At 46.5% G+C, this 12509-nt stretch overlaps 1 protein-coding gene across 2 annotated transcripts in view; it reads left to right on the forward strand.

Moving 5' to 3' along the window:
* Positions 1–12509, forward strand: part of PRKCE (protein kinase C epsilon) — a 541930-nt gene that overhangs the window by 341059 nt on the left and 188362 nt on the right. For both annotated transcript variants that reach the window (XM_061432250.1, XM_061432251.1), the window contains exons 3-6: positions 3114–3273; positions 5344–5378; positions 6737–6822; positions 9905–10034. In XM_061432250.1, coding sequence (XP_061288234.1) covers positions 3114–3273; positions 5344–5378; positions 6737–6822; positions 9905–10034 — 411 coding nt within the window. The remainder of the gene's footprint in view (positions 1–3113; positions 3274–5343; positions 5379–6736; positions 6823–9904; positions 10035–12509) is intronic.

Genomic DNA, 12509 nt, shown 5'->3' on the forward strand with positions numbered 1-12509 from the left:
ATTCTTTAATTAAAGAATAAGTAAATTTTAAAAAAGCAAGTGGAGTTAAATTAACTGGGTGCTGCATTTATCTATTAAATCAGTTAAACACAGTTTAGAATGTCCAGTTTGGTTACTGTGGTCATTTCTATAAAAAGTTGAGAAATAAGGCCCTCGGAGACCCCTATAACCCCCCATATGGCAGCACTTCTTTGAGAAAACTAGATTAAAGTCCTCACCATTTTGACTGAAAACACAATGTCCAGAATCAAGATGACTATAAAATCTGAGGACTTTGTAAATCAAATTGCATTTTAAATGCATTAGAGCGTACTGTTGATATGTATTCCATGGTAACACCTTCTGTGAAAGAATTTGACGGATGCTTTTGTACAAAGAGAATCCCGCTCCCCTGGCCTGAGCTACCCCAAGGCTGAGTTTGGGGAGTTTGGATTTTTTGTGTATCAGGTTTGTAGCAACTAAGGACTATTGAAAAGATTTGTTTTTTTAAATACCACATTTTTCCAGCTTCTAAAAATAGAATTTTCTAAATATACTGAAAAGTATGAAGCAGAAATGAAAGTCACCTCTAATTTCACAACTGAGTGATGATTGTCATATTTATGCATGCGTGTGCATATGTAGGCATCTCTAATTAGAAGCAGGACCTTTCCTTGAGAATTTGCTCATCTGGGTCTTACCCCCCAGGTTGTAGAAAGTAGGAGGTGGTGTGGGCTTTCTATACCCAGAAGGTAATCAGTGTCAGAGACTTTGTGAAACAATAGGCACCAGTTAAAAAGGAAACCCCTTCAGGTTGGGGGGTATGAAGCAGGAGGTCCACAGGCAGACCCCCTTCTGGGTCATCCAGGGGCAGTCCTGAGAACACAGCCTGGGAGCCCTGCGAGCAGCCTCCAGTCAGCAGCTCTGCACATTTGCTTGGAGGCTGCTTCCCTCTGAAAGCACATGCTGGACGTTTGCTCCGCATTGTTCTTTTCCTCCTTCAGTTTGATGTTCTGCCCACCCTACCTTCTCTGGACTGACAAGATGCTCTTGGATTAAACAGATGTTTGACTGACACATGTGACCACCGCTGCAGGGAACCTTGTGTTCAGAGAGGTCCACGAGGGGCGAAGTTGACTCCCCTCAGGACTGACACTGTTAGGCTGGGGAGATGGGTGCTGGCTGGTGCAAGGGGGCTTGTTGGGGGATGGAGCCTTCCCGGTGTATTTTTACCCACCTTCCAGGGCTGCTTGAGAGTGTCAAGAGCCTGGCAGGAGACCCTTAGCCTGCCTTCTCTGTGCTAGGGGAAGCCTCAGGCAGCTCAGCTCTTCCCTAATGAGAGCCACCAGGTAAGAGCTTTGGAGACTTGCTGTAGGCAGAGTGGACTGTCCCTCGGAGCAACAGGTGGCCAGCGGAGCAGGGGCCTCTCTCTCCCTCTCTGGCATAGAATCTGGGCTCTACCACTGTGTGTGTTAGTCACTCAGTCGTGTCCGACTCTTTGCGACCCCACAAACTATAGCCTGCCAGGCTTCTCTGTCCATGGAATTCTCCAGGCAAGAACACTGGAGTGGATTGCCATTCCCCTCTCTAGGGCTCTACCACTAGATAGCTGTATTAACAGAAAAGGTTACTTGAGCTCTTCATTCTTCAGTTTGCAAATCCAAGAAATGGGGGTAATAGCAGTACCCTTCAGCTGGGGTTGTGATGCTTCAATGAGTTATCACACATAATGCATTTAGCATGGCACCTACCAGAGTGCACAGCTAAGGTGGCTCAGATGGCAAAGAATCTGCCTGCAATGCGGGAAACCCAGGTTCGATCTCTGGGTCAGGAAGATCCCCTGGAGAAGGAAGTAGCAATCCCCTCCAGTATTCTTGCCTGGAGAATCCCATGGACAAAGGAGCCTGGTGGGCTACAGTCTGTGGGGTCACAAAGAGTTGGACACAGCTGAGTGACTAACACTTACCAGAGTGTAAGCCCTTGACAGACGTCAGCTAGTATTGTCACTGTGTTAGTCTGCTCAGGCTTTAACAAAATACCATAGAATACAGGCTTAGACAGCAGAAAGTTACTTTTCACAGTTCTAGAGGCTGAAAGTTTGAAATCAAGATCTCAGTGTTCTGGTGAGGATTCTCTGCTTGGCTGGTTTACAACCACCTTCTCGTTGTACCCTCTCATGGCAGAGAGCAGGCGGGCTCAGGTCTTCTCCTCTTCTTATAAGAGCACTAATCCCATTATGCGGGTACACCCTCATGCCTACATTTAATCTTTATTACCTCCTAAAGGCCCCCCAACTATCACATTGGGGATTAGGGCATTAATGTATATATTGGGATGTGTGGTGGCACATTCAGTACTTAATGGTCATTATTATTTTTATTGTCCCTTTGCAGGGTGTTCTTAGGTTTGGGACAGTCTTTGAAAGGGAGGGAAGGAAGAAGTGGGGAAGATCTTTCTGTCTCCAGTAGGTCTTAAAGCCCATGGTGGTGGGTCTTGAACCTTCTGGAAACTGTCTGCTTTCACAGTGTTCTATTTCCCTCTCCTTTTAACCTTTAGGGAAAGGCTTTTTTTTTCTTTTTTGCTTTACTCTAGGTAAGAGGGAAGAGGAAGAAAAGTCAAGTTTATTAGGCAGCTACTTCTCTGAGCTTGGCATCTGGGTGGGGAGGGAAGTCACGCCGTTGACTCCAAGCCACACGCCTTAGGGCCATCACCATCATCCCCACTGACAGAGGACAGTGCCTGCAGAGGCTCCAGATGAGGAACACAAGCAGTCCTAGGTCCCTTCTCAGGAGGTTCAGTAGATTTGAACCTGAGCCTCCGACCCCACACCCTTGCAACATGTAGTGGGTGTGGAGAGGAGTAAAGCGGCCACACCTGGAGCAGGAGTAGGGTTGGGATGGATGCTGAATGCAGCTGTTGTGGGAAAGTGCACAGTCTGGGCCTTGCAGTCACGTGGTGCGTACTCGCTGGAGCAAGTAGTGAGGCTCTTTAGACCCCTGAATTCCTCCACCAGCGGAGGCTGCCCCCACACAACCTCCAGATCTCCCGGGCTGGAGTAGCTTTCCCACGGAAGGTTATTTTCAAGGGATGCTAACCCAGACTGTATTTTCTTCTGTGCTCTTGTCCCTCCTCAGCCCCTAAAGACAATGAAGAACGTGTGTTTCGGGAGCGCATGCGGCCCAGGAAGCGGCAGGGGGCTGTCAGGCGCAGGGTCCACCAGGTCAACGGCCACAAGTTCATGGCTACGTACCTTCGGCAGCCCACCTACTGCTCCCACTGCCGAGACTTCATCTGGTAAGGTCCTCTCTTCTGGAAACCTCTCAGTTAGACTTCTTGGCAGCGAGAGGTGGGGGGAATGGGTCAGGAGATTGGACACTTTATGTAAAAAATGCTTATGTGCTTTAATTCTTTATCTGACTACAGAAGACTTTTCTGCAAGGCTGAGTGGTGCTTGGGGGGCTAGATGGGAAGAAGAAACTATGCTTCCTGGCTCCTATATATGGAGATATGTAGGATCATATTATATCTCATATTTAATGAGTTGGGATTTTATAACCAATAATGGTATTGTGGGTTTTTTTTAAAAGAACTCTTAACTTTTAGAGAGGGAATCTGGATTATTTATTTACCAACAGAATGATGGATTTCTTAGATTTGTTTTAAAAAAATAACTGGAAGGAGGGGTGAGGGGCTAGGGGTAGAGATGAAACAAGGCTGGCCATGAATTTATCATTGTTGGAGCTACTCACAGGTACCTGAGGGTCTACTATATTCATCTCTCTATTTTTTTTATACATTTAAATGTTTCCATAGAAAGCTTAAAAATATTCCATTGCCAATATTTATAATACAAAGCAGTTCTTAGTAACTGTCATAACATTGGTGCTGATAGGATGCTGAGATTTCAGAAAAGAGAGATGCATTGGCTGGAGTACTCAGGGAAGGCTTCCTGGAGGAGGTGGCAATTCTCTTTTTATAATGACTAGGATTTTGATAGGCAGAAACAGGTAAGTAGTAGGCCTTTTGGGGAGGTGGAGAAGGACAAGGAATACTGGCCTTGGGGATTAGAGGGAGACTTTTGATGAATACCTACCTTGTGTCAGGGTCTCTCTTTGGCTCTGGAAATCTCTAAATCTTCCCAGCATCCTATGAGCTATGTATTATGAACACCATTCCACTAACAACAATACTGAGGCTCAGAAATGAGACCAGCCTATGGCCCTCCAGCTAGGATATGTCAGAGACCTGATTCCACCCTGGTGAGCACAACTAATGGCTCATGCTCAGCCTTCCTAGCCCCTCTCTTAGCTCTCTGGAACTGATGTGGAGCTCGCATGTTGGCAGTCCCATGGAGGAGAGTGAGCAAGGCCATACTGCAGCATCAATGGAGAAGGAGAATGTTCAAATTGCACTCTGAGGACCCCCTGGATTCCCATGGTGTCCAGGAACACCTTGTCTCACCCTTGTGGTGTTCTGAAACTAGTCACAGAGGCTGGCATGGACATCCAAGGTGACACAGCTTAGAGCAAAGCCAACCTGATTAAAGCAGAAATAACGCCCAGCTCCATCCACAGACACATCTTATTCCTGGGACTGACAAGCGTCTGACCTGTATCTCTGTATTTTGGTCAAGAATTGGGGAACAGGTTCTGAAAGCTTACCTTAGAGATTCAGGTCTCCTCTAAGCCCATGGCCAATACGACTGAACTCTGGGTTCCCTTAGCTGTAGCCCCAGTGACTTCTGGCTCCTTTTACTGGACTGGGCACTGCAGGGAGCTGACCAGTTGGTGGTGGTGTCCTGAGGACAGGTTGGCTGGATTGTCCTGTGTCCAGGCTAACCCTAAACCTGCCTTAGGGGACCCTATGCTGGCCATGGAAGGAATCTGTGATGTTGGCCTTTACCCAAATGGTAGATTGAACTCCCAGTCCTGGCCGCACCCTGCCCTATAAACCTTGACTTCTCCTGGAATGCTCAGGAAATATGCTTGCCAGCGAGAATCCTTCTCCACAACTGTCTGCAAAGAAGGGCACGCTCAATGACTTGAGGCCCATGGAGAGCAAGTAGGGTCTCTGGGGCTTTCCAGAACACAGCTGGGCCTCTGGAGTGGCTGTTTGTATAGGAAACTGAGCCCTAACACTGACCAAACCTTGCACCCTTTCCAAGCGCTGGGGCTGTTCTTGATGGCCTTCAGAAGGAGTCATTTTAAGGCACCCTTCAAGTGGGAGTGAGATTACTACCCCACTGCTGAGTGGACTCCACTCAGCATTTGGTACGCTGTGGGCGGTGGCCAGAATGGGGTGGCTTTGTGTGGCTTTTGACCTACTGGAATTCATTTTCTTAAAGAGCTGTTTTCTTCTTTTCAGGGGTGTCATAGGAAAGCAGGGATACCAATGTCAAGGTAAGAGGGTGTTGTATGAAGTAAATCCCTGGGAACCACGGGTCAATTCAGATCACGACTGCCTGTGGAAACAGGGGCTGGGTTGGATGAGACTCAGAGCTCTGTAGGCCCCCCATGGTCACGCTCTCTCTCTGCAAAGCGAGACCCCAATTTTCTTTTGTCCCTGCCTGGCCACCGCTCCACCATAGCTGTGTGGGAGTAGATGTATAGGAGTGCCTGTGGGGCCCACCATCTGCAGGTGGCCCGGGGGCTCAGCCTTTTGGTGCAATGTTTTCGTTGTGCCTTTTTCTTTCCCCATGAGATGAAAAGCTTCAGGAAGATGCCCTTTGGAGGCCCGCCGTGTCCTGAACCGGGTTCTGTGTGTTCTGTAGGCTCCCCACTCTCCAGCTCCCTGAAGAAGCTTCCTGCCCTGCTTGTTTTATTCTGTCTCACTCATGGTCCTTGCTGCTTCTTTCTCTCTCCCTCTCTTTTTTTTTTTTTTGGTCTCTTCTGTATCATCATTAGCTCTTAAAGATTTAACAGTTGCTTGAAAGTATGAGAGGGTTTGTTTATTCCCCAGTTAATTGACGACAAATGCAAGGTTAAGTTATCTAGAACTGGAGGGTGGTATGTGATGAGGTCATGCTGAGACTTCTCTGTGGTTGGAACTGGGAGACCAGCCACTAGTTGACTTGAGCCTCAGCCCTGGGGGACTGGGGTAGCTTCTGTGGGACGTGGCTGTGTCCTGGAGGTAATGTGTGAACAAAGAGTTTACACATGTGACAGTTCTTAGATTCCTGGCATCACCTACTGTCCACACTGGCCCATGACACTACAGACAGAGTGTCAGCCATTTCTTGGGGAAGTATTACATACAATGAAAAATTTTAAATTTGGCACAAAAGGTATATCCAGATCAAGGAGCTAGAGAACTTCTAAGTCACAGAACACCCACTCACGTGCTGCTGGCCTCCCTACCTCCCCAGCCAGCCCTGGTGGGACCTTGAATGGAACACAGGGAGCAGCAGCACCCTGGGTCGACAGTGCTTCACAACTGGGCGATTGTTTCCTGACGCTGGCATAGAGAAGCAAGAAAATTGATCGGTACTCCCGGAACTAGAGAAAACTGCTGATGCCCTTTGGATATAAATGGTCCATTCTTCTCCAGAGCATTTAGGAAACCCTAATGGCTCTGATGGCAGAGTGCTTTGAAGTGATTGCATAAAGGGCTTCAGGTAGGGCATTACAATAAGACTCTGCATAGGAGACAGAAGGGGCAGGGCTCCCCTCGCTCCTCCACAGAGACCTCATTGAATCGCGGGATGGAACCTTTCTTCCCCTGCTTGTCGCTCAGCTCTCTCATGTTTTGCTGTTTGCAGTCTGCACTTGCGTGGTCCACAAGAGATGCCATGAGCTCATAATTACGAAGTGTGCTGGACTAAAGAAACAGGAAACTCCCGACGAGGTAAATATTTATAACATTGAAATTCTGGGCTTTCTTCCCTGCCATCCCCACCCTCCACTGCCTCCTCTGTGGTCCCCAAGAAAAACCTTATCTCTCTGAAGTCCTGTTGCTTTCTTCATTGTGTTGATCAAAAATGAAGGGAGTTGTCCACAGCCTTCCGGCATGAGGTACAATCTACAGAATGAGTGCAGCTCAAAGTCGGGCTTGTGGGTGTAGATATGATGCCAAGGGTTGTATGGTCCCCAAAAGAAAGCCCAGAGGAAAATTTGAGTTATTTTATGTCATTATCTCATCGAAACAGTGAAAGGACTCACTGACATGTCAAGGGCTCCACACAGCTCATAAAGAGTGAGAGACAGCACACGCAAGCAGGAGCCTTATCTTTATGAGGTGATGGAGGAATGGAGTGGGATTAGCAAATCTAAGAAACACTTAAGAGGCTGGAAGAACCACAGTAATAACAATAGCTGACATTCATTGGGTACTTACTGTGCCCTGATTTAAGACTTTATCATATATTATTTAAAGCCGTAACAACCTTAATGAGATCTATCTTCATTTTCCAACAAAGAGAATAGAAGCATAGAGAGGTCAAATTAACTTGCCTTAAGCCTCACATCCCAGTATGTGAAAATGCCAGCCAGTCTGTTCCAGAGTCTGAGTCCTTGACCACTGTACTGTGTTCTCCTCATCTTAGAAACTTGTGTCAAATTGACTGTTACAAAAGTTGTTAGGGGTAAAGAAGCAAGAATATTTGACTTGAAGCCAGGTTTCTCTTAACTGAGTAATTGAGAGAAGAGTGGATCCACTAACAGAGGTAAAAAAACCTCTTAGAGAAAATGACAAGTGTGAATGCGAGTAGAGGAGTTATCTGTGTTCACGATAGTTGATTTCAAAGACATACTTTTAATTATTGGTGAAATAAATAAATATCATATAATCTAGGCCATTAGGGCGAGAGAGACCCTGGACGGGATTATAATCAGTTAGGTTTATAATCAGGCTTCCAAAAGGAGGCCCTTCTATTTTTAAGAAGCAGGGTCTTCTACCTGCTTCTTAAAAACAATTCAACAAAGTGACACCTTGACACCCAAAGCATTTTCCATCTTTATGGAAAGCATTTCCGTCTCCTTTTGATTTCACACCATCTCTGGAAAGCAGGAAGGCACGAGGCTTAGACTGAGTATCCCATGTCCCTGGAAAGCAGACAGCCCAAAGCACCAAAGTCGTTTACTGAGGTTCTACAGTCATGGTAGGAAATCGCAAGTCACTGTCCCCTGGCTCTCCTGACTCCTGTTCTAGGATCGTAACCATAAGTATGCTGTTACTCTCATTAGTTTCTTAAGTAAATGAAAGAAAAAGGTAATTTCCTTGCTGTGTGTCTGTCTGTCTTCTTAGGGACATTTTATTGAGCACTTCCTGTATGCCAGATGATTGCTCCATGACCCACAGAAACAAAGAGGAATACATGATTCCTGCTCTTAAGGAGCTCATAGGTGAAGTTGCTCAGTCGTGTCCGACTCTTTGCGACCCCACAGACTGTAGCCTACCAGGCTCTTCCATCCGTGGGATTTTCCAGGCAAGAGTACTGGAGTGGGTTGCCATTTCCTTCTCCAGAGGACCTTCCCAACCCAGGGATTGAACCCAGGTCTCCCACATTTTAGGCAGATGCTTTACCATCTGAGCCACCAGGGAAGTCTAAGGAGCTCATAAGTCTCAATAAGTTTTTAAAAAATGATCTCATAAGTTTTATCAATTGTGAACCTCTGCAGATGTTTAAACTTCTTTCACACCTCCTTGGAAGGAGACCCTATGACTTCATGCCATGCAGGCTAGAGTGTTGAGATTTGAAATGCCCAGAACCCAGCTTAATCTGTGACCTAGTCTTTCTGATTGTATTTTCTGGCATATTGAGCACTGAAAAAGAAGTTACCAATGAGGCGTGTTCCCAAACTTGGTACATGTCCTAAGGGAGATTAATTGCCAGGGATTGATTGGGTTTCTTAGTGTAGTGGAATTGGTTGCCTGTCCTGCTGCTCCCTGAAGCCAGTCTCTTTTAATTATATTCCTGGCCCATTGGGGTGATGACTGTGCCCTCTGCTGGGCACAGCCCTCGGGGGACGAACCTTCAATTTCATTCTTTTGTGTAACCACCTGCAGTGTGAGGCATGTATACACTCATCATACATATACACCCCACACTCACATGGCTCTAAACACCAAGCATGTAATGCCCTCCCATTAAAAGGGGGCTCTGCCAACGGGCTCCCTGGAACTTTTGGCCACAAGCACTTGGCCGATGGGCTCATCCTGTCTTGTGTCTCTGTGCTCACACTTAGGACTCTTGCCGTTCCCCAACTAACCAAGAATGCTCTCTCTCTGTGTTATCTTCCTTCCTTCTCTTCCTCTTTGGCTTTTAATCGGAAGATTCTCTCTCTCCCTTTTCTCCCTCCCCGAGTCCTTGCTGTTGGTCTTCCTCACCCCTCTGTTGCTGTATCTTCCTCTGAGTGCTGTGTGCGTCTGAACTGTACCTGTGCTGCTCTCCTGGATACTCGCAGGCTCTCTGACCCTGCAGCCCAGTCTTGTGTGTGTGTCATCATTCTCACTCACCATCGTCTGATACTTCAGAGTCCTTAGTGGCTGCAGCTGAGGGTCACACAGCTCTCCTGCCCCCACAGACCTCCTAGTCACCTGGGATGCTTCCCTACCTCTTACCTTGGTTGTCACCACATCCCTCTGGGGCCAGTCCTGGGAGACCACGACTCTCCTCTTAGTATCGACCCAGCATGTCTTCAGTACGTACAGTAATATGTTTCCTGCCTCTTCTGCCCCCAGGGTCTCATTGATCCCACAGTCCTGTCCCCTAATGACAACTCTTCAAGGCCAAAATGTGAGGTGCAGATTGAGTGCTATGTGCCATGGGATTTGGAGGTGTGGAGTCCCGGATGGGACTGGTAGGGGATCAGAGGCCACAGAGAAAGTGGGGTCAGGGCCCTGGGAGGAAGGCTGTCTTCACCATGTTCCCAGAGAGGCTTCAGAGCAAGGAGCTTGGCTTTGACCCTGTGATTTGCCGTCCCTGCAGGTGGGCTCCCAGCGGTTCAGTGTCAACATGCCTCACAAGTTCGGGATCCACAACTACAAGGTCCCCACCTTCTGCGACCACTGTGGCTCCTTGCTCTGGGGCCTCTTGCGGCAGGGTCTGCAGTGCAAAGGTAAGGCGCTGGGTCCTGCTCCCCCACTCCCCTTGCACCTGAGCCCCTCTGTCCCTCCACTTAAAGAATCTTTCTTCTTGGAGCCTCGAGAGTGCTTTCCAGGGCTGACCAAAGGCCTGGGCCCAAGCCCTTGCTAAGCTGTTGTTAGTTACTCTGAGCATTTGCCAGACAGTCTGTGTGCAGAGGCCTTCCAGCGGACTCCATAGAGGGAATCAGAAGAGAGAAAATGTGACTCCACCTTTTAAGATAGTGAACAAGCTGGGACCACAAGATGAGTCTGAAAAAGTCCAGGAAAAAAATTAAGGAAAAGATACACTGGAGTAGAAGGGAAGAAAAGTTTTTGGAGTTAGACTGTGAAATAAGTCACAGACATTTTTTCTGTCACCATCCGTGGTTCATAGTTTACTTTCAGAAAAACGCCTGCTAAAATGCTGTCACGTGAGACAGATTGCTCCTTCACAGACCTGTGATGGATGTTATATTATCCCTCTGGCCCCCATGAGGAAATAGGCTCAGAGACTAATTTAACCTCTTCATGTAGCTCGTGAGCAGAGGTAGGGTTTGAACCTTGACCTCTGGGTCTGAGTTTCCTCCTTTATTTCCTGCTGTTCTGCCTTTGAATTGACTTCTGCTCAAATGTGTGTACTAAGGGACACAGGTAATACCACATAATATGGGGAGGTGAGTTCACACTCTGGGGTCCAGTGTCACAAGCTAGTCTAACTTGCTCACAGAGTTGGACAACCATGAACTATTGGCTAGGAATACCTCACAGACACTATTTAAAAACAAATTTTTATTATTTTATTAAATATTAAAATTTTATTAAGTAAATTTAAGCTTAAAAATGAAAAGGTATTAAACTATGAAATTAGTTTGTTATAAAAACAGTATTTTATTATTACTGAATGCATCATTAATAAATTCCCATTGTGGAAAAATTAGAGAAAGAGCTAAAGTATAAGAAGGAAACTGAAGCTGTGAACCGATTGGTCACTGAAAGGATCCCAGTGAGAGATTGGAAATAAGGTATTGGCTGTAGTGGGAACAGAGAAGGAAAATAACCTAGGAGGTGTTGATGAGTGATTTATTGTCTGTAGGGATCAGATCCAGCTGGGAGGATGGTGACACCACTCGCTGAGACAGGGAACCCATGAGGGAGGGCAGAGCTGGAGGCAGAGATGGTGGAGTTGAGCTGGGGACGTGTTAACTTTGAGACGCCAGTGGAAAGTACATGAAGCTGTCTGTTGGAAATTCTCAGTGACACTCGGGAAAGACGTCTAGATGGAGCATTTAGATTTGGATTTGTCAATGTTTGAGTAGTAGTTAGCCTATAAAGCAGATGTCATCTCCAGGAAAAGTACCTTGAGTGAAGACAGAAGACACCTTGGGAGTCTGGGGATGAGGTAGGGTATCAGCATCCTAGGATGAGTGTGCAGAGGAACTGCACGCTCTGAGGGAAGGGCCTCAGAGATAGGAGGGAAAGCGGCACGGAGTGGAATCATAGAAGCCAAAAGAACTGAGAGTACTTTTAAAAAAATTTAAAAAGGGAGTGATGGATAGTGCCAAATGCTTCCAAAAAGTTATTTAAAGTAAAAAGTACAACATGGGAAAATAGAACTACCATATGATCCAGCAACTCCACTTCTGGCTATTTTCCTGAAGAAATAGAAACACTAATTTGAAAAGATACACATACCCCCTGTGTTCATTGTAACATTATTTACAATAACCAAGATATGGAAGCAACCTAAGTATCCCTCAACAGATGAATGGGTAAAGAAGAGGTGTTGTGTGCACACACACACTCACATATGCGGGTGTGCAGTGGAGTAGTACTCAGCCATAAAAATTAATTAAATCTTGACATTGGTGACAACATGAGTAGACCTAGAGGTATTATGCTTAGTTAAATAAGTCAGACAGGGAAAGACAAATTGTGCATAGAATCTTCTTATTGTTGCTATTGTTGTTCAGTTGCTAAGTGTGTCCCACTCTTTGTGACCCCGTGGACTGCTGCACACCAGGTTTCCCTGTCCTTAACTATTTCCCTGAGCTTGCTCAAATTCATGTCCATTGAGTCAGTGATGCTATCTAACCATCTCATCCTCTGCTGTCCTCTTCTCCTTTTGGCTTCAATCTTTTCCAGCATCAAGGTCTTTTCCAGGGAGTCGGCTCTTCACATCGGGTGGCCAAAGTATTGGAGCTTCAGCTTCAGCATCAGTCCTTCCAATGAATATTCAGGGTTGATTTCTTTAGGATTGACTGGTTAGATCTCCTTGCAGTCCAAGGGACTTTCAAGAGTCTTCTCCAGCACCACCATACATAAAACAGAAACAGACTCATAGATATAGAGAACAAACAGGTGGTTGCTGGAGGGTAGGTGGATGGGGGATGAGGGAGATTAAGAGGTACACACTACCAGCTACAAAATAAAAGTTACAGAGATGAAATGTACAACATGGGGCATAGACT

Source organism: Bos javanicus, chromosome 11 (assembly GCF_032452875.1).
Source record: "Bos javanicus breed banteng chromosome 11, ARS-OSU_banteng_1.0, whole genome shotgun sequence".
Lineage (NCBI taxonomy): Eukaryota > Metazoa > Chordata > Mammalia > Artiodactyla > Bovidae > Bos > Bos javanicus.